At 36.0% G+C, this 27,109-nt stretch overlaps 1 protein-coding gene across 3 annotated transcripts in view; it reads left to right on the forward strand.

Moving 5' to 3' along the window:
- Positions 1-2,213: 2,213 nt before the first annotated feature.
- The window catches only part of DACH2 (dachshund family transcription factor 2), a gene marked incomplete at both ends in the record, with an annotated part of 512,202 nt that continues 487,306 nt past the window's right edge, over positions 2,214-27,109 (forward strand). For all 3 annotated transcript variants that reach the window (XM_080719413.1, XM_080719414.1, XM_080719415.1), the window contains one exon: positions 2,214-2,722. In XM_080719413.1, coding sequence (XP_080575539.1) covers positions 2,214-2,722 — 509 coding nt within the window. The remainder of the gene's footprint in view (positions 2,723-27,109) is intronic.

Consider the following 27,109-nt stretch of genomic DNA (forward strand, 5'->3'; position numbering starts at 1 on the left):
TGTCCTATTGAAAAGCCCAAATCACTGTGTGAGTAAAAAGGTCTTGATAATGTGGGGGTAGTTATATACAAGGAACAACTTGGTCTTAGGGTTTTTAATATACTTAGAATTATTTCAAATGCAACTTTCCTTTTCATCATATTTATTCATTTGGAAATTGTAATCACAAGTTACCAGAGATAAGTTACTCCAACACCTTTTTAAATAGCCCCTTCAGTAAAAACACTTGTTGAACAAATTTGGGTTTTCTTTTTAAAATATTGACCACTACAAACATTTGTGTCGGAGCTGTTGTACTCTTTTTTGGGAACCACTTTTAAGTTCTTTCTGCTTCCAACATCTCCTCTTAACTGTCCTTTTGTCCCTTATTTCTACAACTGTACCAATGTAGGAAAACAGCTCAACACTATTTAAAAATGGTTTGTGGCTGCATGTATCTCAACCTATTATGTCCGAGTTACTTATTACTGTATTTCAAAAATCCCCTCTCATCACAGTCTTAGCATTTTGATCTCATGTGAACGGTATTAGAGCAGTATGAAGAGACTCAAGGGGCATTTCTTAATTCTTGTTGATCAAATGACAAAAGGAGAAAATAAGTTTGTAGGAAAAGGCAGAGAAATCCAGTTGAGGATACGTAATGGCTTATTAGAGGAACAAAAAGAACCCACCCACTCTCCTCTTTGATATTACTAAGCACAATCAGCCCTAGCTAAAATGTAGAAAGTTTCCAAAATTAATTACTTTCTGGGAGAATATCAGAAGTTGGCTGGGTAGTTGGTAATATTTTGTAAAGAAATGAAGTCTAGATTTCACTTTCTGAATAACTACAAGCCTCTGGAGGAGTTCATGAAAACACGAAAGGAAATACCTTGCTCTCAGAGACTCAAAACCTTGACAAGAATCCTTAAACCAATTTCGATACGGTGGGTGATCTGACTACCCTGCTTTGTGTGCAAAGCAACTTTTCCCTGTGACGCGCCCTATTTCAACGTTCTGCTTATTATGAGCTCTTGCAATACAATTCGGCCGCTTGATAATTGCGGAAGAGGAATCTTGGGCTATTATCGAGGGCATAGAGTGCTTATCACTGGACATTCAAAGCTCATAGGGGAGGGACTAAAATGCCACGTTAAAAAAGCCAACCTTTGCGCTTTCCTTATATTATGTAATGGCTGTTTCCAGTCCTTAAGGACATGACAGTTTTAGCGGGAAAGAGGGCTGGGCAATCCGGAGACTAAGGGATGGGTGAGAAGATAAAGGATGGGTACCCAGAAAGCCTCCTGAGATACAGGACAGTAGCAGAAATGCTGTAAAATGAGGTGTCCATCTGCCATCCACACACTAAGTTTCTGTTTCTTAAAGTGTTCGCAGGCTCCCCGCACGTCTTGAATGTCAGTGCGTGGGAGCGGGTTAGCGACCCAGCAACTATGCCCTGAGCGCGATCTTGGGGGCTGGTTTCGCTGTGCACTGGTAAGGGAGAATTTCCACCAACTGCACTAGGCGGGCTGAAGAAAGGCTGAATTGTTTACTTCTGAACTCCCTGGAGTCTTTCTCTAGGAAACCGGGCGAAACCACCTATTATCACCTGCAGAGTTTGGGAGCAATATGCAAGAGTAATTGTCCCTGCCATCCCACTTTCCTCCGTCGAATCCGAGCCTTAGGTGGCAGGAGGGGAATGAGGCGCATTGAGGAGTCTCGCTTTGTGTCCCCAAACCTACATTAGTGGGGCGCAGAGAACGAGGGTTCGTAGCGTAGTCCAGTTTGGGAGCTCTGCGTGACAACTGGACATTCTTTCGTGAGACTGGCAGGCAAGAAGTGGAGTCACCGTACCGCTCCCCTTTCACGGCAGCATCTCCACTCTCCGGCTAACCCCGAACCGCCTCAGGTAGCCAGAGGCCGGCCAGAGAGTCCCCACCTCCTAGCCAGCGGCAGCCATTCGGCGCGCTCCGGCACCAAGGGGGTGGGGCTCATTGGCTGGGGGTCGCTGCCAGTCTCGGGAGGGGGTGTGGCGGGGGTGGGGTCTCGGGCCGCCGCGGGTCCAGCTGCTCACAGTTTACTGGGTGGTGGGTGAGCTTGAGCGAGAGCGGGGCTGCGGGAGACTTGCGAACAGTTCAGAGCAAGCGAGAACGCGCCCCAGAGAGCGCAAGCGAGCACGAGTGAGGGAGTGCGAGGGGACAAGAAAGAGGAGCCACTGTAGAGACTGAGTGAGCATGGCTGTCTCCGCACCTCCGGTGATCTCTGCAACTTCCAGCGGTGCCGGCGTCCCGGGGGGCTTATTTCGGGCAGAACCCCTGTATTCGACTCCGGGAGAGCCTCCCCGGCTCACTCCTAATATGATCAACAGTTTCATGGCCAATAACCACAGCGGCGGCACCGGGAGTGGCGGGGTAGGTGCTGGCAGCGGTGGCAGCGGCAATACCAACACTAACGAGTGCCGGATGGTCGACATGCACGGGGTGAAGGTAGCTTCCTTCTTGATGGATGGCCAGGAACTGATCTGCCTGCCTCAAGTCTTTGATCTTTTCCTCAAGCACCTGGTGGGAGGGTTGCACACGGTGTATACCAAGCTGAAGAGACTGGACATATCCCCTGTGGTGTGTACTGTCGAGCAAGTCCGGATTCTCCGCGGACTGGGTGCCATCCAGCCAGGGGTGAACCGTTGCAAACTCATCACCAGGAAAGACTTCGAAACTTTGTTCACCGATTGCACCAATGCCAGGTGAGACACTCGTTTCTTGATTCGCCCGGTGCTCGCTCTTGCCCCTTTGCCCTCTTTTGCATGTCTCATTACCTTCATCCAACTTTGTAGAGAGTGAGTCTTAACTAGCTTGCTTCCTCATGCTGCAAATTGGTTGGGAAAGAGGACTAGAAGGACCCTTTAATTGTGCTTCCCTTCTCGTCCGCGCTCAGAGGTTGGGCTCGGGTCTGAAAAAAAAAAAAAAAAGTCCCGTACAAACTTCAGTTTGCAGTCCTCTACTGAAACTTTCCAGCCTTTCGCTCATATCTTGCATGGCTTTTTGGCTGCCTGCGGTTATTTGTTAATTTCTCTACTTGGTTTTCTTTCCTGCTCTTTTTGTGGCCGTACGGGTCGGATAGGTTTTCTCCTGAACACGGACACCAAGGGCTTTCTCCGGGGGCTGGCTGACCTGTAAACTGTGCTCCTAAGCTGGCAACCCAGAATACAGCATTTGGGGAAGAAAGGGTTGGAAGACTAGAATCCATCCCAGAGGGCGATTCGATCCGATCCCTATCCTGTGCGTTTGTTGTGCGTGTGAAATGTTTGTGGTTTGTTGTTGTTGGCAGTGTGTGTGTATGTGTGTGTGTAAGTGTGTAAGAGCGTGTGCTCATGCCTGCTGCGAAAAGCTCCCTGGTACAGGATACAGGAGAGTAGATGGGTCCAGTTATGTAAAAAAAAAAAGGACAGTTGTCACTTTCCTGGGATGGTCCGTTTGGGTTCAATAGAGAGGGTAGTGTGGAGACAAGACACTCTGGGACTGGGTTTGGGGTTGGTGTAGAAGTCCCTAGGTTTTCTAGAGAAGATACTCTCAACCCCCCCCCACCCCCAAGGTAAATAGTTGAAAGAATCCTATTGCCACAGAGAGAGGATTCCTTAAATGACCATGGCCAGTTTGCCTTGTAAGTGTGCCTGCTCTAGAAGTTTAGTTTAGAAGTACATTGGAGAGTAAATGTCCATTTGCACACCAGAAGCAAATTATGTTTAATGTTTTGAGGATTATTATTATTGACTATAAAACATATTGAGGATTGACTTTTTAAATGCCCATGAATTAGTCTTCTTAGTGTTTACTTCATTTCCAATCTGGCATATATCATTTAGGGAGCACGTATTTGGCACCCGAGATTGGCATGCAAACTAAGAAATCACCATCTTTGAATTAAAAAGAGTAAAGGGTTGTGTTGTGAAATGGCACTGCTGCTTATCATTTTGCAAAGAACTTTTGAGGTACACTGTCTCAAAATGCAACTTCAAATGATGAGATATCTGGGTAAATGAACTAAAACTGTACCTTAGTTGCAACATCTGTTGGAAAATACAAATTGCTATGTGAGTTGAACTGTATTGACAACTTAGAGATAAACTGTTGCTTACTGCTCTAATAAGATAATGCTGAAGAACTTACAAGGGAACCTTTTTCCTTTTCCTTTGAGCGGTGTTCTTCTATGGTAAATCAATTGAACAGAGACCTGTTCTGTTCATATGAGAACTCATACCTGATTCATATTTAGTCTTACAAATCTGGTTTATTAAGTCAGTTTTTCCTAAGGAAGATAGATGGCCTTAAAACACAAAGGATAATGGGCTCCTTCAATAAAAAAACAATTATAGATTGAAAGAGTAGAAAGAAAATTTTATTTTGACTACAAAGCATTTTTCTAATAAATAAACCCAAAGGGTTACAAGCAACTTCTGATAGGGCCATCTAATTCATTGTTGCCATGTAAAAACACATATTTAAATAATTGCCGACAAGAAAACCTATCCTCTTTTCTCCTCTTTTCTTCTCCTCCCCATTCTCCGTTCTTCCCCTCCCCCATTTTACAAGTACCCATTCTTAAAGTGAGCAGTTATTACACATAAGAATTATTCCTTCCATAAGGATTTATACATTCTTGAGCAAAAATCTATACATTTCACTTTAGAAGTAGACTAGCATTCCATTGTGATTTTGAAGCTTTCCTTTATAAGTAGAAACTTTAATTCAATTAATTTTTATTAGAGCTACATACTAAAAGGAAAAAAGGATGAATTATTCTATGTCCAGAGACAGGTGGTCTTATCCTATTTTGGACCCTATTATATCTATAGGTTATTTAAATCTAATTAAAATTTATTTACCCCTTATCACAGCATTTGCATAGATAACTTTTTTTTGCTTGAGTTGCTTTTGTGTATATATGTGCATAAAGGTGACAGAGAAATATGAAATATGGAAGAAAACATATTTGTGATCTGATAATCTGCCTTCTATTGAATTTTCTTATCTTCATAAGTCTAATTTATTAGATGCATTTCTATAATGGTGTTAAAAGTATTACACTATGGAATTATAAAAATTTGAATTTAATCTATAAATGAAGATGTGGAAAACTACTAGAAATACATTTACACTGCAATTTTTAGGTAGGAAAACAAAATTTCTGGAAGAATATAATAAAAGTAGAAGTAATGTTGCCAAATTTTACTGATGCAAATACCTACATAATCATGTGGTTAAAACTGCAACATATAGCATTTATTCAAGATGCTTTATAACTTTTGTTTTCATTATTGGGAAAATATATACTTTAATTCTCCAAATCCATGGTTTAAAATAATATTAAAAATAGTGTGTAGATCAGACACTAATAAATATTCGTGTTTATTTCTATGACTTTTTCATTCAGTGAAAAGTGAGTGATATAAATAAATAGGAAGGAAGTTCAAGGGAGACAATATAAGGTAGATGATACATGAGGTCAGTAAGAAAATAAACGTAGGAAAAGAGCAGAATGGTGCCATGAGAAGGTAGGAAAGGTGGAGAAGATCTTATCGAAATGTCCAAAGATGAATGATGTACCAATGGGGCACTGGCTAGGACTCACGGATTCTTGCCACTTCTAGCGAAAGGTGAAAAGCAGGGATGTATACGAAAAAAGTCTATGTTCAGTAGTTGATTGGGAAATCTCACCTACCATTCTTATTAGAGATTCATCTTCATCTCCCGATGGATACATTTTCATAATATATTGTTGAGTGTAATGCCTGTTTGTAATGGTGTCATTGGCAATTTCCTTTTACTGTGTAATAATAATCTTTCCTCCCTGTCTATTAAATCAGTAGGGAAGAATACACACCCTAATTTAGGATGCTTTAATTTGGAATACTTTCTACACCATCCGAAAAGACATAAAATGGACCATTGTCAAATTGATCACATACGGAGACCTTAAGATATTGCCACTAAGTGGCATCTTGATTTGGTTCAGTGCAATATGAACTGGAGAAAAATGAAAGAGCAAAATATGTATATGATTGTTTTTAATAGGGCTGAAAATAACAAGAACTCTACCAGTGCCTTATAGTAACTATTTTGTTTTAGTTACCGAAACACTCAAAGTTATCTTCCCAAAATAGAAGTTAAAATTATCTGCTTCAACAACTAGAAAATAGTAAGACTAAAATTCTTGACCATTCATTGTTCTAAGAGGTAAGTCAAGCTTTACATTGCTACAGTTTTAAAGGACTATACAGTTTCTCCTTTTATGCCCTATAACTTCAAAAATTAATTATAGGGAAATTAGTTTGAGGATTAGGAAGATGATGATTATGAGGCCCCAAACCAAATGGCACAATTATAACCTTGTTTTAGATTTTTTTTCAGATAAAGCACTGTGATTTGTTTCATCTCTTGTCAAAGAAAACTTGGAATTTTTAATACCAGAGAGAGGGACAGATACAGAAAGCAAATGTCTTAAATTTTCACGTTACATAGTAAATTTTGCTTACTAAATTATCCTAAGTTTAGTAGCAGTATAATGCTAAATTAAAAACTTGTTTTGCTAAATATGAAAAATGAACATATTTTAGTGTTATCTTTTTATCTACCTATCTTCATAAAAGTAACATTGTCAGATTTTATGATTGGCATTTAATTTCACTTGAGCAACTGATTAAATGCTATTCAGTCACTTAAATATAGTTAAATGGGCGATTGAAGAAACAAGAATAAATGATTAAGAAAACATTTAAAATATATTTGGAGACATAATTCAACAAATTTATATGAATAAAATTGAGTTTTTAAAATTCAAGTTTAAATAGTTCAATTGTAGTTTTTTTTGACATTATATAAACAGAACATAAATGTGCTTTGATATTAGGATAACTTCATGTGAATTTTAATGATCAAAATGTTTTAAAACTACTTTCACATACTAGATATATGAGTATTGTAAGCAATCGATGAGTTTGGCTTTATTCACACATAATGAATACTTTATAGCTCATGATCCATACAGAGTAGCATAATTTACTTTGAAAATTGATGTTTGGAATTTATAGTAAAGTTAAGCAACATCAAAATTTTAAAGAACTTGTATCACTTTCATAGGCTAATATTTTGTATTGAATATCTTTTCACAAATGATAAAAAGGTTCAAGAAATAAATGTAGATAATTCATATAGGCTTTTTATTTCATAGGATGATGATAAGGATAGTCATATTATCTATTAAAGACAGCCACATAGTCAACAATGCTTTTGGTAGACAAATGGTGTTGGGATTATACTTAAAGCAATCCAGTCATATCATCAATGTACAGAACTTTGATGTGTATGTTTAGTATATAATGTACAATTCTGCAAAACCAACAATTTTTATATTTATCTAAATTCTTTAGCTCCTCTTCACATTTGCCTCAAACATTCATTTATTAGATGGATACTACATTAAAGAGATGATCCATGACATGATATGATATAGTACATCTTTGAATTTTTGTGTATATTATCCTTAATGCAGTACAGTAATGCCAATAAATAGAATATGATGGTCTTCAAACATTAATGTTTTATATTAGGATTAGGAAATCCCCAATACTCGTAGAGGATATCAAATCTGAAATATTTGACACTTTTTAAGTAACCTTATTTTGTCCTAATGTAATATCTGGTTGTTTTAGTAATGTGTCTTGCAGGCAAACCTAATTGCAAGAAGCCCTAATTACAATATATTTCTGTTGGCAGTCTGGATCTCTAGTGACACTTTATCTTGGTCATGTAAAGATACACATAATTTAGTTTTATCCACTCTCTATATTTCAAATATCTATCGAGACCACCCTAATTGATCTGAAACTGAAAATATTGTGTTTTCAGAGAAAAGACATCAAACCTTCCCCCCAAAGCAAAACAATTAGGCATTAATGATATTCTTGTTGCATATTGAAAAGGTCTTTGGTAGCATTTTTTTCTCCTTTTTTCCCTTTCACCATCTCAACCTGGAAAAGTCTTCACTGTCACTTCAGATCACACAATTCTAAAAAGATAAAACAACATTTAAACACATTTGCTTTGGAAGGGAAATTGAGCATTTGCACCCAATAAGCCTGATTGTGGAACTGCATGCAAATTGTGTTTTGATTTATCTCTTTTACACTTTTTTCCATTTGAATTGATCTTGCATTAATTTCACCAAGCGGCTCTGTGAGGCTGCAGATGTTGCCCTGTGTTTAATAAATCAATGAGACAGATCTGAATGAATCACTTCAGATGGATTCTCTGCTCGGTTTGATGTCTAGATGTTATTCTTAGCTTGTTATCATGACAGATGCATTAATGTTCCCATACACTGCCAACAATGTCAAAGAGATTGAAGCTTTTAAAGTGGCGGCATTTCTTTTTCCATTTTCTGCTAGAACAACTAAATTTATTTTATTTTACTTAGGAATCAGAAAAAAGATATCAAAGCAAACCTAATTGTTTATCAGAGATTCCTAATTCTTATGTTGTGTTGTTAACTATTCCAAAATGGTGGAAATCAATATAGTATAAAACCTAAATATAGTGTAACTGCTTAATAGTGTCTCCACATTAATATTTAATCATAAGAGGAAAGATGAGAATTAGTAGTATATGATTGGGACACATTGAAAGTGTCACTATAAATAGAATAACACTGTATCCAAATTGATTACAAAAGGGTGGTAGTTTTAAAATCCTTATTAATAAGCTTTTTGTTGGCTTAATGCAGATGTAAGATACTCTTATCAAGGGATTTAAAACCTCCTTCAGTATTTTATATTTTTAGTAGGAAGGATACAGCCTGTCCATTGCATATTCATCATTTTATCACTTTATGATGCTAAAAATTTAAGAAAAGTTTATTCCATTTTTGTATATATAAATTATTTATATTCTGAATGGTTATTTGGAGAAAATAATTAATTCAGTAACAACGTTACCTTTTAGTTTAATTCCTGTGACTATAGAAGAGCATATACAAGCCGAAGGAAAGTTTGATATAACACTAATGAAAATTATCTATCTGTATTAAAAGTTATTACTTCCGAATTTAATTTCATTTACTCTGCACTTCATTTCCATGGTTTTGGGAAACAGTGCCGTCAGTTGATGTGAAGTATTTTAAATTTAATGAGGTAGGTTATATAAGTTTTTAGTTAATGTCTAATATTTGAAGTGTAAGTTTTGAAAAGGAGGTTCAGCTTTCTGAAGAATATTTTTAAAAAGTCAGATTTTAGAAGTAGATCCTCTTTACAGGGCTTTATATTATTCTTAGATCATAATTTTATCATTAACTTTTTTTAAAAATAGGACAATAGAAAACACAATTAAATGGTATTGTTTAGATTTCAGATTCTTCAGCAATTATTTTATCTTCCAAGCTTAGACGTTTAGGATACATTTTATAATCCATAGTACAGTTTAAGAAGAAGTTTATGATGAACTTCAATAAAGTTACGAACAATAGTTAGCTTTCTTCAAATTTTTGTTAGAATATATGAACATTTTCATGTTAAAATCTCATCACATTCTTTTAAGGTTAAATTTATATGTTATAATTGGTAAAATTGCTATACTGAACTAAAAACCAAAATGAAAATATAATACTGAGGCTCAATATAAGATATAATACAGATATTTCTATGAAAAATTGAGTATAACATATTCAAATGGAAAACTGATATCTTTATCAGTACTTATCCTGATATCATTAAGAGAGAACTGAATTTGTTGCATAAAATAAAACCTTGATTCCTGAGGAATAATTTTTTAACTCCATTAATATTCACTTTAAAACATCATTAAGCCCAAGCTTGTGTATAAGTTAGGCACCTAACTCCCATTTGCTGAATGAGTACAGTCACACATTCATTTCTTGTATCAGAATTCTTTACAGTAACTGCTGTTCCTTAAAAAATACTAAGCAAGCAATAGTCACAAAACGTATGCAGCTATTAGAAAAAGATAACCCTAAAAATCGAGTGTTAAACCATTTGTGATCATGGCACAAACATTTCACAAATGTGCATGTAACGGTATCAAAATCTCATCCAGAGGTAGAAGGGCTTCCAGGAACCCCAGTACCACACACACAAAAAAAACCTCATCTATGTAATTAGAATATTTGAGATGAAATGTATCATCATACTAGTATGACTTCTTTACATTTCCTTTTAATAAAAGCCCAGGGGAGGTGTTCTCATATTATAAATAGGCAAGGATTAATAAAATAAGCCTAATACCATAAATGGTTCTCAGTGATTTAGATTTATACTATTTGATATCAGCAGTAACCATTGTGGCGGTTGGCTTGCAGTCCTACTTTCAAACAATGTTTATTTTCAAGGAGTTGGTAAGAAGTCAGTTTTCTTATTTCTAGAGCCTGTGAATAGAAACAGATAAAGATTATGAAAGAACTTTATTTTTCTTATATAATCTGAAGATACAATCTAATTGAAACTCAAACTTATATGCTTTATCTTCCTGACCACCCAATTAAGTGAATAACTTAGCTCTTTCAGGTGTAATTAATTGTATAGAGTAAAATTTCCTTTCATCTTGGACCCTGAGGTTGAAACTACTCATATCTATGTACTAATTTGACCTATGATGATTAGTTAGTTTATTAAAGCAAATTATGGCAAAAACTTTGCAATTACACTACTGGAAAAATACACACTACAGGAAAGTTTAAAAAATAATGAACCACAGTATTTTTATTGCCGTACAACCCTTTTATTTTTGAAGTAAGTTTACTACTTTATAGTGTAGTATGTATGTTAAGGAATAAAACATCCAATTACAGTTGTGTCGAATGATCTTATCAGGTTGCTGGCAAATGCTAGCTGGTAACAGCATTTAGGCTACATTTAGTCTATCTGCTATTTATGTGATGGGTTAAAAAGAAAAAAGTAATATTGATCTGTCTCCAGATTAAAGTTTGAAATGGGCAACAGCCTGAACACAAAAGCCCTTTTTTATGATTTCTCAGCTTGCCATTGATCTCCTAGTTTTATTGCATTCATTATTTATTAAAAGAATTTGCAAGCTAAACATAATGTTAAGCTAGTTTGCACACAGGGACCGCACTTAGGAAATTGAATGGAAATTGCATTAGAGATGAACATCTGTGCTATTTTTCCACTCATGTGTTTATGGGTTTGTATAAAAGGTGTATTGGATTAACAGTTATAACCATTATAGCTAACAGCAATATGTTATATTTTGAGCTTTCATTTATTTTGAAAGAAGTCTATGTTGTACACATTTGTCTAAAATAATAGCAATATTTGGATACATTTATTTTTATTATTGTAGTTTTAGTGGTTATTTACATTTGATATTGATAGTGTGATAGTCTGTTGTAGTAAAATATTTACAAACAATTCTCATTCAAGACTATTATCTCTTAATACATTTTCATAGTAGGGCACATACATGAAATTTACACAGTACCTATTTTAAGAATGTTGAGTTTATTGTCATTAAACATACTAAATTCACAGAAACTATATATAAAAACTTTCTTGTGGCCATCCATCCGTGTTGTTATACATGAATTTTAGGCCTTGATGCTTTTGAAAGGATAACAAGCATACAGATGCTGAAGACTTGCTTTATATAATATTATGAATGATAGGGTAGGATGTTTTATTATTCTTCTTTTGAGTTCAATCCAAGGAAGTTTAATTACAAAAACTCAAGTTGACCTCAACTAAAACAGTTCTGAGGATATGACTTACACCCCAGTGAGTATCTCTTTTGCTATATTGTATTAATCTATAGATAATTGTAAATTATTTTCTATCTCCTTAATTATTGAAATTTAAATCTTTTGGTTAGGATGTATAAATTATATTTCCCCACTATACTTCCTATAGTATACAATCTTTGAGATTAAATTTTTGCAACATTGATTGTTTAAATAATCATGAACTTTCCTTCCTCATATCTACTCCATGTCCATATCAGTAAACACTGGGACTTTTTTCATTATTTAGAATTATACTAGAGAATTCCAGCTAAAAAGTGTTATTAAAATATGTATCTGTGAGTTTAAAAGTTGTTTTATGCTAAAAATATTTCCATTTGTGTTAAAAATTCTAAACTAGTTAGATCTAAAAGCTTAGGGCTGCATTTAGTTTGGCCTTGTACATTATTATAAAGAAAAATTAAAACTTATATGAGAAAAACATTTCTATTCTTAAATGTATTTGGGTATAAATAACTTTATATAACAAGATCATTTACAACTATTTGTCATTAAACATTTAATGTTAATGCTAAGCTCGCTGTTTGAAAATAGCCTGTAATCTGCTAAAATTCTAAATTTCTTGTGTAGAAAAATTCATGAGTGCCCTCTAGGTTTCTAGTTGAGAAAGCTAAAAGAAGAGTTCATTCATACAAGAAATTTACTGCATAGTACATTTTATGCATAGTACACAAGTTTCAGATCTCATTTTATAAGCCAATTAGAACATTCAGTTTGAACACATAACATACATCTATTATTTGTGATATTTTCCATTTCAGTTCATTTCGGCAAATATTTAATGAGCACCTACTATTTGCAAGGATATTTATTATGCAGAAAGTAGTATTTCTGCAAATTATCTATGTTCTCTTTGTCCTGTCTTCAGATTGCCTCAGAGTAGTTTTATTGTTACATGGCTAAGTCTCTGCTAACCTATGTTGAGGGATGGATCCATAAAAGTTGCATGCAATTAAAAAACATGGAAAATCAAAATAGTATTAATTAGGTTTTCCCATGTGTTGTGAAATGTTATCAGAATTATGTACATGCCTATACATAGTTTGCGTATTTTCATATTTTATTTTTTGTTTATAAGTATTCACTGGAGGAAAGAAGAAAGTGGTCCAGAAACATGAAATTTGAATTAAATTTAAAATTCTTAAATAAAAATGATCAGAGGCAAACAAAGCAGAAGCTGACATATATCTAAGAGCAGCATGCAGGATCATGTTAGTCAGTGATTGCTAAATAAGTATATTTTGCTTGAATTTACTCTTATATTGTCTGTGAAAAGATTTAGGCTCTTAATGGATACAGTACTTGTTATAGGCTGTTAGCAGATCAAAACCTGGCAAAATGCATGAGGCCAGTTGTTGACTTTAACACACTTTCCTTTCCTCAGGATCCCTTATGATCATCTTCTATATGTGAAATAGCATTTGTGAATGACACAGAAAGCTTGGTTTTGGAGTTAAACTATACTGATGAGTATAGTTTTGAATGAGAGTTTTTGGGGAGTATTTCTGTTTTGTGAAGGGAATAATTGATTTTCAACTTGTAACTAAGAAACATTATAGTCTTGATGATGATCTTTCTCTGGCGAGAGAAGAGGGTCAAGTCATTTTGATGATGGGTATGTGTTGAACATGTCTGAAGAGTGTAATAATTGTTTCTGAGCCTAGTTGGTATGAGTACATTTCATATAGCTGGTCTCTTCCATTAACAATTGTTTTAGATTGGACCTTGTCAGATTAGAGCATTGACAGGTTTTTGTTATTTTAGGGGCATATTCTCTTTCATGAGGTTGTATGAGGATTCCATAATCCCCATTCTGCTAAACCCTGTAGCTTTTATTATTCACTGCAGCTTAGTTCCATTGAGCTAAAAAACTGTTTTGTGTACTCAGTTTGGTGGGTTTTTTAAAATGCATTTTCATTGGTGCATTTAGGCTTTTATTTTTTGTTTTTTTGTTCCCTGTAGGCTCTCCATTTTAAAATGTAAATATAATAAAATAACTCTCTGTGTGTCTTTTATATTAGTAAGAAAAATATAAAAGTGTTTTTCACATATGTATCCATAAACTATCAAAGAAGTAACAGTGAAGCACCATACCTTAGTTTTCTGTCCTTTGATTCTAAAGGCAAAAGGTCTAGTTGTAATTGGATATGGACAAAGGAATGAAGCTAAATAAAGGTAGAGAAAACTTGATGAGAAAATATTTCTCATGGAAATAAGGGGTGGACCAACAACTAAACAACTAGTTAATAGATGAGAAGTAGATAGTATAGTGCATACTGAAGAAGGCCTTTACATAGAGTTCTTCTGTGTGAGTGTGTGTATGTATTGTGTGTGTGTAATAGTACTGAGGATTGAACCCAGGGGCATTCTACCTCTGAGATACACCCTCATACTTATTTTATTTTTGATTTTGAACAGGTCTCACTAAGTTGCAGATGGCCTCTCTAAATTGCTGAGGCTGTCCTTGAACCTACTATCGTTCTGTCTCAGCCTATCAAGTATTGGGATTAAAGGTATGCACCACCATACCTGGCTCCAGAGACTTCTTGAATGGATCCTCCTCCTCCTCCTCCTCCTCCTCCTCCTCCTCCTCCTCCTCCTCCTCCTCCTTCTTCTCTCTCTCTCTCTCTCCTCTCTCTTCTCTCTCTCTCTCTCTCTCTCTCTCTCTCTCTCTCTCTCTTGGTATAAGTCTTGAGCATGCTAGGCAAGTGCTTTATTACTGAGCTCTACCCCAGCCCCCTGAATGTCTCTCAATTGCCATTTTATTTTAGTGGCCAGCATAAACAAATTCATGAACAGAAAAAGAAGGTGTACTGATATTAGCTTTGAAGAAAAACAAAAATCCTAATGGCAAAAGGTGGAAATGGTACTCTATTTAAGGTCAACTGGAGACAGAGAAATCACAATACAATATTTGCATGCATGTCATTAAAATAATATTCTTTCAGTATTAGCATTAAATTTTACATTAAAAATTATACAGCAACCATTTACATATCTCTGGGTACTTTCCTTGCGATTCTTGATCTGTTAGCTTGATTCTAGCTTGCCATAGCACAGTTTTGAGACACATGTTCTATATGAATATTTTTAAGAGGGTTAAATTTTGCCTTTGGGTATGTATATAAAGTTTTTATTGCATTCAACCGTAGCTAAGTTTGCAGGTCAGGGAGTAATATGAACCACTGCATTTAAGATTACTTGACAAATGTAAAAATTTGAATTAAAGAATGCCAAAGTGGTATTTTTGTCATTATTGGTTTTAATAAGTACAATAAAGTTTAAGTATTTACTGCACACCTTCGGTATGAAAACATATCTGAAGGTTTAAGATTAATACCAAGGTGTAATAATAAAAATATACATGTATATACTGATTTATAGTCTATATAGTGCCTTCACATACACTGATCCAAGTAATTCAATCCTTAGAAGAGTCTGTTTTTATAATTTTGTTGTGAAATTTCCAAATTTTTGTAAACTGATGGCTGATCGCTTTTCAGCATGGTACTTTTGGGGATCACTTTATCAAATTTAGGTTTTTTTCACTCAATCCTAAATCAGCATCATTCATAGTTATAATAAACCTTGCATTGCTTCTGGGAAACAATGGTATCTTTTTTTGGTGCCAAAGTTCACAGGCTGCAAAGCTTGTTCACATGCTGTCTTCATTTATTCTCACAGCAATTCCATGAGACAGGTCATCTGATCTCAAGTTTAGGTGAGACATTGGAAATGTAGGGAAGCAAAGCCACATAGTCTAGGGTAGAAAGCTAAATCTTGAATCTAAACCTTCTATGGTGCCTCATCTGCTCAGCTCTCTAGACTGTCTTGAACAATGGACTTGAGCAAGCAAGTTTTGTTAGGTGGTACATTGCTCCAGTTAGTCAAGGAAGTGTGGGAAATCTAATAGCAAGTAGTAGAGATAAACAAGCTAGAAGGAGAGAGATGGCACTAACTTAGGAGCTTCACTAGAACAACTTCAGGGTACAAACCTTTACAGGAAATACTGTCTTTTATTAGTGCTGCCTTCAGAAATATAATAACAAAACTCCCCTGGATAAAAACTCAATTCCTTAAGCATGTAAAAAAAGGTTATAGAAATTCACTGAAATCTAATATTCTGAATTTAAAAATGAAAGGAGTAGTGAATTAAGAAAGTGTGTGTTTGTGACAGCAGTTCATCAAAACATACTATTAAAACATACTATTAAAAGAATTTTTGGAACTAGTCATATGTGATCTTTTTTTTTCCTTTTTATTGGTGCATTGTAGTCATATATCTTAATGGAGTACAAGATGGTAGAGGCATACATGCACACTAGGACTTAGTTATTAAAATATCAATATTCACTTTTGTTCAAAATAATATGCTAGGAACTGTGGGTGCCTTAGAGAGTTTTAAATATTATTTTAGCAGTAACGCATACACACACTCCAAAATATACCATTCACTCATCAAATCGCCATTTGGTATCTACTCTGTGTCAGGCACTCTTCCCAGTGCTTTGGATACGCCTGCTAAAAACAAGTGGGAAAAGATCTCTCCTCTGAAAGGGTGATTATAATCAAAGGTATGGTATTGTAGGTGGGAGGAGACAATTGACAATATGCATACTAAAGAGATTATATTATATGTTAGGTGGTATGGAATATGCAAAACTTAGAATAGAGAGGAGTAATGGTTTAAGTACTTAAGGGATTGTAATCATTTGCAGTTTTAATAGCATGAACATTTTAGATGTCATTGTGAATGTGAGATTTGTTCACAGATGTGAAAGCCACACAGAATCTAGCGAAAGAGTGTCTCAGGCTGGGTAACAGTTTGACCAAAAGCCCTAAAGCAGGTACATGTCTAACAGGTTTGAGAAACATTGAGAGGGTGATTATGTCTGCAGTGGAATGAAGGAGAGGCGAGTAGTAGGAAAGAGATCATAATGGTAATTTAGAGCTGGTGTTCAGATAGGGCCTTTTAGGCTATTTCAAGGACTTAGGCTTTTTTCCTGAATGAAATGGGGAATCACTGTAGCATCTTTTATGCAAAAATGTTAGAATGTTAGGGGGTTTGATTTATCTTTTCAAAATGTCACTCTTAGCTGGGCGTGGTGGCGCACGCTTGTAATCCCAGCATTCAGGAGGCTGAGACCAGAGGATCGCGGTTCGTGGACAGCCTCAGCTACTTAGTGAGGCCTTCTGCAATTCAGTGAGACCCGGTTTCAAAATAGAGACTAAAAAATAGGGCAGGAGGTGTAGCTCGGAGGTTGGATACCCCTGGGTTCCACCCTCAGACCCTCAAAAGAAAAAATGTCACTCTGACTGCTAGGTTGAGAGGAGACTTAAAGCGGAATAAGACTAGAAGTCAGGATGCTACTACAGTGAGATGTTGGACACTATAAAGTACAGTGGCAAAGTAGAGGTGGTGAAAATTGGTCAGATACTGGATAGGTTTCTAGGGTAGAACAAATGGGACTTCATGATGAATAATACACTTAGTGTGAGAGAAAACAAAGTTTTTATAGACAATTGTGGGATCTGGGCATAAGCTATTGGGAAGATGAAGTTTCCAACATTTGAGAGAGGGAAATGTCTGTAGGTGGATTTGGTTTGGGGAGGGAGTTCAAGAGTTTAGTTTTGTACATGTTAGATTTTAGGTATTTTAAAAACTTTTTTATTGGTGCATTGTAGTCATACATCTTAATGGGGTACAAGATGGTGGAGACATACATGCACACATCACTCAATTAGCCCTTAACCAATTCCCTCCCTCTCCCTCCTTCTCATGTTTGGATTAGTGATTGACATTGCTGTGTTTGTTAATAAACATCATGTGCATTAGAGAATTTCCCTCTTTTCCCCCTCCCATCTCCTCAGTTAGGTCACCTTATTTCCTTATCTATAGTATCTCCTTCTTCATCTAGAGTTCCTCTTATGACCCATATTCTGGTGTTTGGTTTGAAAAAATAATAATACATTTAGGACAAGTGTGGCTATAAACAGAAAAGAGAATTTCAAAGACTGAGTCCCCAGTTACATCAGCGTAATGTAATCAGGAATAAGAGGAGGAATCAGTAATTGAGCCCAGGAAAGAATATCCAGTGAGCCGGTTCAAAATCCAAGAGAGAAAAGTCTTCTGCAAACTAAGCAAAGAAAATGTACCAACAAGAAGGAAATGATCAACTGTGTCAAATGTTGCTAATTAGCTGAATAATGTGATGATGAAGAATTGGCCATTTAATAAGGCAATAGAAATTATTGGTGATCATGACAAAAGCAGTTTTGATAAATGGGTGGGAATGATAAACCTGAGTGGTATTTAAGAGAAAATAAAGAGGACAGAAAATGGGAGAGTGACTTGAAGTACCAAAATGAGTGAACTAGAATAAAATAGTGGTGGTCAGAGACTAATGGCTACCATATTATCAATACAGAAGAGTGCAGTTATTGCCAATGACTGAGTTCGAGCTGCCAAAGAGGACAAAGTTGTTGGAGGAAAAAAAAAACTGAATGGCTTGAATATGTAATATTACTTAGTATATACAATCTATGTGGACTACAATTTTTATTAAAGTTGTAAGGATTCAGATAAGGGTCTGAATAAAAATAAAGTGGTGTTTAAGTAAAAAATAAACCATGGAGACTGGTTTAAACAACTCTGTAGACTTCTGCAAAAATAGCAACTTGGTGTGGAAGTAGCTTGAGAGTCGTGACTCTGGGGAGAGTCAAGAATTTAATGATTTTTATTAATGTGAAGTATGTTGTATGTTAGGAATAAATAAATAAATAAATGAAAAATTGATATTGTAGAAAAGAGAGAGAGGAGCTGGGCGTGGTGGCGCATGGTTGTAATTCCCGCACTTAGGAGGCTGAGACAGGAGGATCACACAGGTTCGAAGCCAGCCTCAGCTACTTAGTGAGGCTTTCAGCAACTTAGTGAGGCCCTGTTTCCAAATAAAATATAAAAAAGGTCTGGGAGTATAGCCCAGAAGTAGAAAGCCTCTGGGTTCCATCCCCAGTACCACCAAAAAAAAAAGAGAGAGAGAGAGAGAGAGGAGTATTGAAATGATTGAGTAGGGGATAGTGAATAGAATACAGCACGCAGAAGCATCAGCTTTGGATAGGAATGAGATTAGTGCATCTACTTTAACAGGTGGGAAGTCGAGATATGTGAATGAAGATTCTAGTTGGTACATTATTGGCCATCCATTGGAGTTCTCTTCTAATTGTTTCAATTTTCCCTGTGAAGTGGAAATAGGTCGTCATTTGGGGAGTGAGATTTGGAAAGGAGGTATTGAAAAGAGATGTTGGAAAGGAGTGTGAAAAGAAAGATAAAATATGAAGTAGCCATCTGGGTAAGTAGGAGAGAAGCTTAGTATGATTGTAGGCAAAATTAAATACTCACTAAGGTTTATGGTCATGTATTCAAATGTGGCTTTTAATTTCACCATAGAGGTATAGATTATTATAATCTATATAACAATATATAACTATTAGTATATATATATATATTTTTTTTCAGGGTAACCTCAGTTCATAATTGGATTTAATGAGAATTGTGAGCTTTGCTACATAATATAACAAAATCAGAGGGGCAAGAATTGAGGGCTTTCTTCATAAAGTAATTGTAATGAATGAGAATGGGTATTAAAACATTTAGATAGAAAGGACACCAAGGAGGGAGAAACAGTGCAAGGATGATAATTTCAATGAATTGGAGGTTGAAAGAGAGGGTGGAAAGACAGAGTTGGAGTACCAGAATGAGTGGACTAGAATGAGATAGCGGTGGTCAGAGACTAAGGGATATCATATTATCAATATGGAAGAGTGCAGTTATTGGCAATTATGAAGGATAGGGGATTATTATGAGTTTGGGCTGCTGAAGATGACAAGGTTTTTGGAGCAGGAGAAACTAAAGAGCTGGAGTGTTAATAATATCTATGTGTATATTTTTATTGAAATTGTAAAGCTTAATATAAGGGTCTGAATATATTTCATTTAAAATTTTGTATTGTATACAGTCATGCTATCAGTTTGCTTATCTAAACTATTCTGAACTTAATTTTTAAGCTTTTAAAACTAAATTTGTTGGAATTTAGAACTGAGGTTGTTGAAAGTGTTTTTTAAAAAATAACCCAGATTCATTATATTATGAATGTTTTAGTATTTATGCAAACAACCTCTGATTTGTCACGGGCAAGGTATGTTTGAGCTATCCTTGATGATTATGGTGAAAATAGTATTTTTATTTTTTTATTTGTACATTGTAACCATACACTGTGATGAAGTTCAGGGTGATTGAGGCATACATGCACACAGCACTCATTGAGCCTCCCCCAGGTCCCAACCTATTCCTTCTCCCACCCCTCCTTCCCATGCTCAGCACAGTGATTTACTTTGATAAGTTTGTGTGTGTACATCACGTCCATTGAGGTCTTTCTTCTTCTCTCCTCCCATCTCTCTCAGTTAAGTTGCCTTTACTCATCTCATCTAAGGTTTCTCCTCCTTTGTCTGGAGTCCCTTCTATGTCCCATTTTCTTCCTAGCTTGCTCCTATTAGGAGAAAAAGCCAACTTTTCACGCTCTGTGACTATCTGATCTCACTTAGCATTATCTTCTCCAATTCCATCCATTTCCCTGCAAACAACATAATTTTGTTTTTCTTTATGGCTGAGTAAAATTCCATTGTGTACATATCCCATAGTTTTGTAATCCATTCATCTGTTGATGGACATCTTGGCTATTTCCACAAGTTTGGCAATTGTGAGCTTTGCAGCTATAAAGATAGATACACATGCATGTCTCTGGTAGTTTGGTTTTCATTCTTTTGGGTAGATGCCCAGGAGTGGTAGAGCTGGGTCATATGGTAGCTTTATTTTCTTTCTTCTGAGGATACTCCACACCCTTTTCTAGAGTGGTTGTACTAATTTGCAATCCCACCAACGATGTATTAGAGGTCCTACTTCTCCACATCCTCACCAGCATTTGTTGTTGTTTGTGTTCCTACTTTCATTTCAGCACATTGCTATTATTTTATGGACACTGACGATTAAAACCAGGGGCATTCTATCACTGAGGTACATCCCTAACCCTATTTTACATTTTATTTTGATATAGAAGCTTGGTAAGTTGCTGAAGCTGGCCTTGAATCTAAGGTCCTCCTATCTCAGCCTCCAAAGTACTGAGATTGCACATGTGTGCCACCATTCCTGGATTAGCACATGACTATTTTATAAATTGAGTACCACAAATCTCTTTGACATTTCACAGAACTAAGAAATAGTCATGGTTCTTTACCTATAGATGGTTTATCATGCATCCAAAGTGGCAAAACCAAATCAATTTATATTTTAAACACCTGCTGTTTTCTGATTCATGCATTATTAACCTCACGTGGAAGCTACTTAAATAGCTCTTGCTTCAGTCACCAATTCTCGAAGCCACTCTTGGCCTACTCTTGGGACTTCTGTGACCTTGTAGGTTCAGCAATGAAGAAACAGTTAAGCATTAAATCAGGTTCTCATGTGAAATCATTGCAGAGCAAAGCTCAGAAGTTGGTGATCTCAGTTTTAATTCCTTGTTAATTGCCCAGGAAACAAATTTTCTCTGGTGAGGCTTGCCCAGCCATTCACCTGGCATCTTAATAGAGTAGTTGGAAGAAGGGTTTGGTCAGCATTTGCAAACTCTCATTAGATCCTGTCACTGATTTTGAGTGAGTTTTAATTTCTGCAGCTGGAAAATACAAAGGGAAGCCAGATGTAGTAACATCTGCTATTAAGACTCTTGTTTGGGGGGGAGGGAATTTTATTGTTAGAATTTGATTTTAACTCTACTGAACTGACTTTATCCTGTTTCTCTTTTTGTAGCACTGAGAGGAGGCATATGAATGCACTAAACACTGGGTTGTCTCAATCAGGACATGCTGTCCAAAGTCTTGTAGAAAGACTTTTAGGTACTAGGATTCTAATCATCCTGCCTGATATTTCAAATTGTATGAGATTAGAACTTCAAATGAGTATTTTATTTAAGCATGAATCATCAGCAGGTTTATTACAACTGAATGGAAGTGTACTGCCTAAGGAAACTGATATCAGAAAATGATGAAATTGAGATTCCTTTCTGAGAATAATTGCTCTCTCTACTTAAATCTTGTTAAAAACATCTTTAAATATCTAACTGAAGCCTAAACCTATGGGGACTTCCCCAATCACGTAGTGATTTCTCACTTCTCTGAAATTTTTATTTTTTTGGTAATGGAGATTGAGCCTAGAGGCATACTACCACTGAGTTACACTTCAAGACCTTTTATTTTGAAATAGCCTCACTAAGTTATAGTACACTGGCCTTGAACCAGTAATCTTCCCATCTCAGCCTCCCAAATACTGGGGTCACAGACCTGTACCACTGGGCCAGACTTCTCTAATCATTATTTGTACATTTCCTATCTTTTTTGGGGGGAATTGTTACATTTTAAGATGTTTTCTCTCTCCTTAAACTAGCTTGTAAGGCCCTCAACTTCAGAACCATTTGATGTCTCATTTTATCTCTGACAGTGCCAGACATAATACATGGATGTAAGTACTCAAAATGTCTTCAATTTGTTTGACAATGCAACTATGATTTACTATAATTAAATGTATTTACTTTAGGAAATGTTCATATTTTCAGGAAATTTATTGCCATACTTAAGGTTTATATTATTCTGATTGACAGTTACTCTTGAACAATAGAAGCCTAGGTAATTACTGTTCTGTCTCAGACACAATTGTTCTGATCCCAGCACTTTCTAGATGTATGACTTTCAAAGCCTCACTTTTTTTGTTCTTCTGAAGTGAGGATAATTTTGGTTACATAACTCATGGGTTTTTCCAATTAAGATCATGTCCATGAAGTGATCAGCACAGAAGATCTTTGTAAATGTTACATTATTGAAAATAATGCTCACAATAATATATATCTGTTGAAAGTAATGCTCACAATAAAATATCTATGCATATGCATACATATAATCGGAACACAAGAAGAACAAATTTCAAAATGAACTGGCTTTCAGACATTTTTTGCAACCAGTACTAAATTGACTGGTTGGCTGTGACTGACAGTATATGTACTTCATTTTCTAAGAAATTCTTGTATGTTGACTTTCTGGGCTGATATGGCAGCTGGTAAGCCATTTATTACTAGTTTTATTTTGGTGGAAAATTCAGCCTTGTGTGTCATTTAGAGTTTGTGACACATGTACCCTCCCAAGGCTTAATGAGTTGTCTGCAGATGGGCTGTTATTTATTACAGTCATGTAGAATAAAATTGATTGTCTCCTAAAATTAATTTTTCATTTGCCTCCAGCCTTGCTTTAATAGAGGACACACAGTTGCCTGTTTGCAGAAATACTCTTTAATCACATTAATATCTCAGCCCCCCAGGCTGAAGAAGATAATTGTACAAACGAATAGCAAAATCTGTATCTTTAACTTCTTTTATGATTAAATTATGCAAATGACTTATCTCCTGCCCTTCCAAGCACTAATCATCTAATTAGGAATGATGTGTTAAAGGGATGATTTTGAATCAGGAGAGGGACAAATGCAGGAAGCAGAAAATGGGAGCTGACAATGAAACCACTGAAGGTACAATAATATATAGTAGATGAATCTATGTATTAGGTACAGAAAGAAATGCGAAGGTTAGTATATCCTAGCCATACACTTGATATGTGTCATCTATTGGCAGGAAATATAATTCACATCTTTTTTTGAGATTACCTTCAAATTTTTAGTAAGGCAAATATTAATGTTAAGCTTCCTGTACTCCAGAATACTCAAGGAAATAAGGCTTTTTAATATCTCACCAAAGAATTGGCTTGCTATTTAAATCCATGAAGTATCATCTGCAGCAAAGGAATGTGATTGCACCTGGGTCATCAACACACACTACCCTTTCAAACTACTCTTTTCAAAAAGCAATCATTTTTAGTTCATGAAAAATTAAAGTAAGGGCATGCTAGCCCAGAACAACAATAGTCCTTCTTAAGCTGGTTGTGGTGGCACACGCTTGTAATCCTAGTGTTTGGGAGGCTGAGACAGGAGGATGGCAAGTTTACAGGCAGTCTCATCAACTACTTAGTGAGGCCCTCCACAGCTTAGTGAAATTCTGTTTCAAGATAAAGAATAGGGCTGGGAGTATAGCTTGGAGGTAGAATGCCCTTGAAGTCCATCTCAATGATGCATAAAAAAGTCCTTCTAAAGGGAAGCTCAGTATTAAATTCCAAACATAATTCTAAATACATATCTGCAAAATCTTACATCATATTTGTGCTTCTACTTCCAGATTATAAAGAACTCTTAGTGTGATAGTCCTAATTAGTTGTGAACATAACTATTTCACAGTGTGTAGACATATACACATATATGTATATAATACATATATCAAAGGTAACTATTGTATTAATAGTTAATGGTTATATGAATATTAATGTAGCATTATTAATGTTCATTAATAATCAGTTCAAACTTTATACATGAGAGTGATTCTTATAAAAATGTAAAACAGAAAATAAGACCAGAGAAAATTAAGTTTACTGTGGATATTTTAGAATTTCCTAAAAAAATCTTTCTTATGGGTACATTTGTGAGAGTCAGAAATCTTTTTTTTTCTTTTTTTTTATTGGTGAACTGTATTCATACATCATAGTGGGATACAAACTTTTGTAGACATACATGCACACATCGCCCAGTCAGCCCCACCCGATCCCCACCCCATTCTCTCCCCATCCCTCCCTCCCATGCTTGGCTTAGTAGTTGACATCTAGTATTATAGCAATTTATCCAAAATTAAAAATGATAATCTCACATAACAGTTTCATTTGTCTGATACCAAGCTTTTGATGACTTAAAGATAACATTTCAATATTTCTTTTTACTTTCTTTCTTACCAGAGAATATTTTTTTCTATTTTTTTAGGTGAAACTATCATATATATTATATATTCATTTTTCAGAAAAAAAATCTATCCTAATATGGAAAATGGGTTCTAGATACCCAAAACGATCTTGAAAAAGAACAAAGCTAGAAGATATATATTTTCTGATTTCAAACCATATAAAGCTACAATAATTGAAACAGTGTAGTACTATTCTAAAGGCAGATATATAAACCATTGGAGTTAAATAAAAGCCTAGAGCTAAATTCTTCCCTATATTGTCAAGTTATTTTTGACAAGGTTTCCATGAACATTTGGTGGTGGAAATAATAATCTTTTAACTAAATATTGTTGAAACATAATAATTACATGGAAAAGAATAAAGTTGGACCCTTACCTAATCCCATATACAAATATTAACTCAAAATAGATAAAAGACCTAAATATAAATCTTAAGACTATAAACTTTTAGAAGAAAATCAGGGTCATAAAACCTCATAACATTGAAATTGGCAGTGATTCCTTGGATATGATTTCAATGGCACAGGCAACAGAAGAGTATACAAACGCCCTAAAAAAATATTGTATATCCAAAGACAATGTAAACAGAGTTAACAGTTACTAATAGAATGGGATAAAATATTTCCAAATGCTATATTTGAAGGTATATTAATATTCCAACTAGAAATCCTAAAAATTAACAACAATAAAGGCAAACAATACCATTTAGAGATAGGTAAAAGACTAACATAAATAATGAATCTCCACAGATAACCAGTCTTAGTTGTCTGTTGGATGGAAAATCTTGTTTCTCTGGTTCTGGTGTGTGTTACCTATTTCTTCTTTGTAGTTAATCTCTTTGAGTATTTTCTCTAGTGCTGGTTTTGAAGACATAAATTCCTTCAGTTTCTGTTTGTCATGGAAGCTTCTTATTTCTCCATCTAATTTGATAGAAAGTTTTGCTGGGTAGGAAATTTTTGGCTAGAAGTTGTTTTCTTTCAGAGTTTGGAATATGTTACTCCAAGCCCTTCTGGCTCTCATGACTTGGTTTGGGAAGTCTGGAGTGATTCTAATTGGTTTGCCTCTGAATGTCACTTGGCCCTTTGTTTTTGTTGCCTTTAAGATTCTCTGCTTGGCTTCCACATTGGTCATTTTGACAATTATGTGGCGTGGGGATCCTCTTCTCCGATCCTGTCTAAAGGGAGTTCTATAAGTTTCCTGGACCTGTGTATCAACCTCTTGCTCTATGTTTGGAAAATTTTCTGCTATTACTTCCTTGAAGAGATTGTTGATCCCTTTGGTTTCACTTTCTTTTCCCTCCTCTATTCCAATTATTCTTAGGTTAGCTCTCTTAAAATGGGCACATATTTCTTCAATATCAGATTCCTGCTGTCGGATATTTTTTCCTAGATTAGAAACTATGCGTTCATTTTTGGAATGATCATCTTCTAAGAGCGAGATTCTGTTCTCCATGTGGTCTAATCGGTTGTTTGTGCTTTGAATTGAGGCCTTTACTTCATTAATTGCATCCTTTATCTCTTTGGCTCTCTCTGAGTTCTTTTTGAAGCACCTCTATTATTTCTACAGTTATTTTCCTGATTTGATCTTCTAGAAATCTCTGATTTTCTGTTTTATCGGGTTCTGATGTTGTGGGGTTGTGGGCATTCATTGCTCCAGTATTATTCCTCTTTCCCATGATTTAGGAAGTTTGTGCCTTCTCTGGGTTCTTCCCTTGGGTCACTATGACTTCACTTAAGGTGTTCTGGATCTCGAGTCTGTAGTATCTCAGACCCCACTACTCCTTTACTGGGTTGTATCTCAGAGTCTCTGACCCAGAGATTCGATAGAGGCTGCTTTAGACTGTGGGGTGTGCCAGGTTGGGCGTTCTCCTATGGTGTGATATCTCTGCCACCGCCCCTCCTCCACTGGGTCAAATCCCAGGGTGTACAGTACTGGGATTTCTCCTCTGTGGCCCGCAATTTGACTCACTGTTCTTGAGTACGCAGATGTAGCTCTACTGGATTCGGTGAATTCTCTGCTGTTGCCGCCGGTGGCAATATGGCGCTGCTGCTACGCCCTTGGCCGTGAGGCTGGCGTATTTCTTCTTGGTTTTGATTTCCACTCTGAATCCCTGCAGCGTGTGCTGAGCTCAGCCATTTGGAGCTTTAGATTTTACCTGCGGCGAGAAATCCCGCCTGGCTGTTCCGCAGCGGCTCACCTTGGCATGCTGTAGCCTTTCGGTGAAGTTGCCACTGCCGCCGGCAGTATGGCGCTGCTGCCGCGGCCTCGGGCGTGAGGCCAGTGTATCTCCTCTGTGGCTCTGAGCTCTGTTCTCAGTCAGCTCTCTCTCTGGAGCCTGGTGATTTTTTTGTTTCTCTGGTGATGGTGTTTTCTGGCTA

The sequence above is a fragment of the Muscardinus avellanarius genome (assembly GCF_963383645.1).
Source record: "Muscardinus avellanarius genome assembly, chromosome: X".
Lineage (NCBI taxonomy): Eukaryota > Metazoa > Chordata > Mammalia > Rodentia > Gliridae > Muscardinus > Muscardinus avellanarius.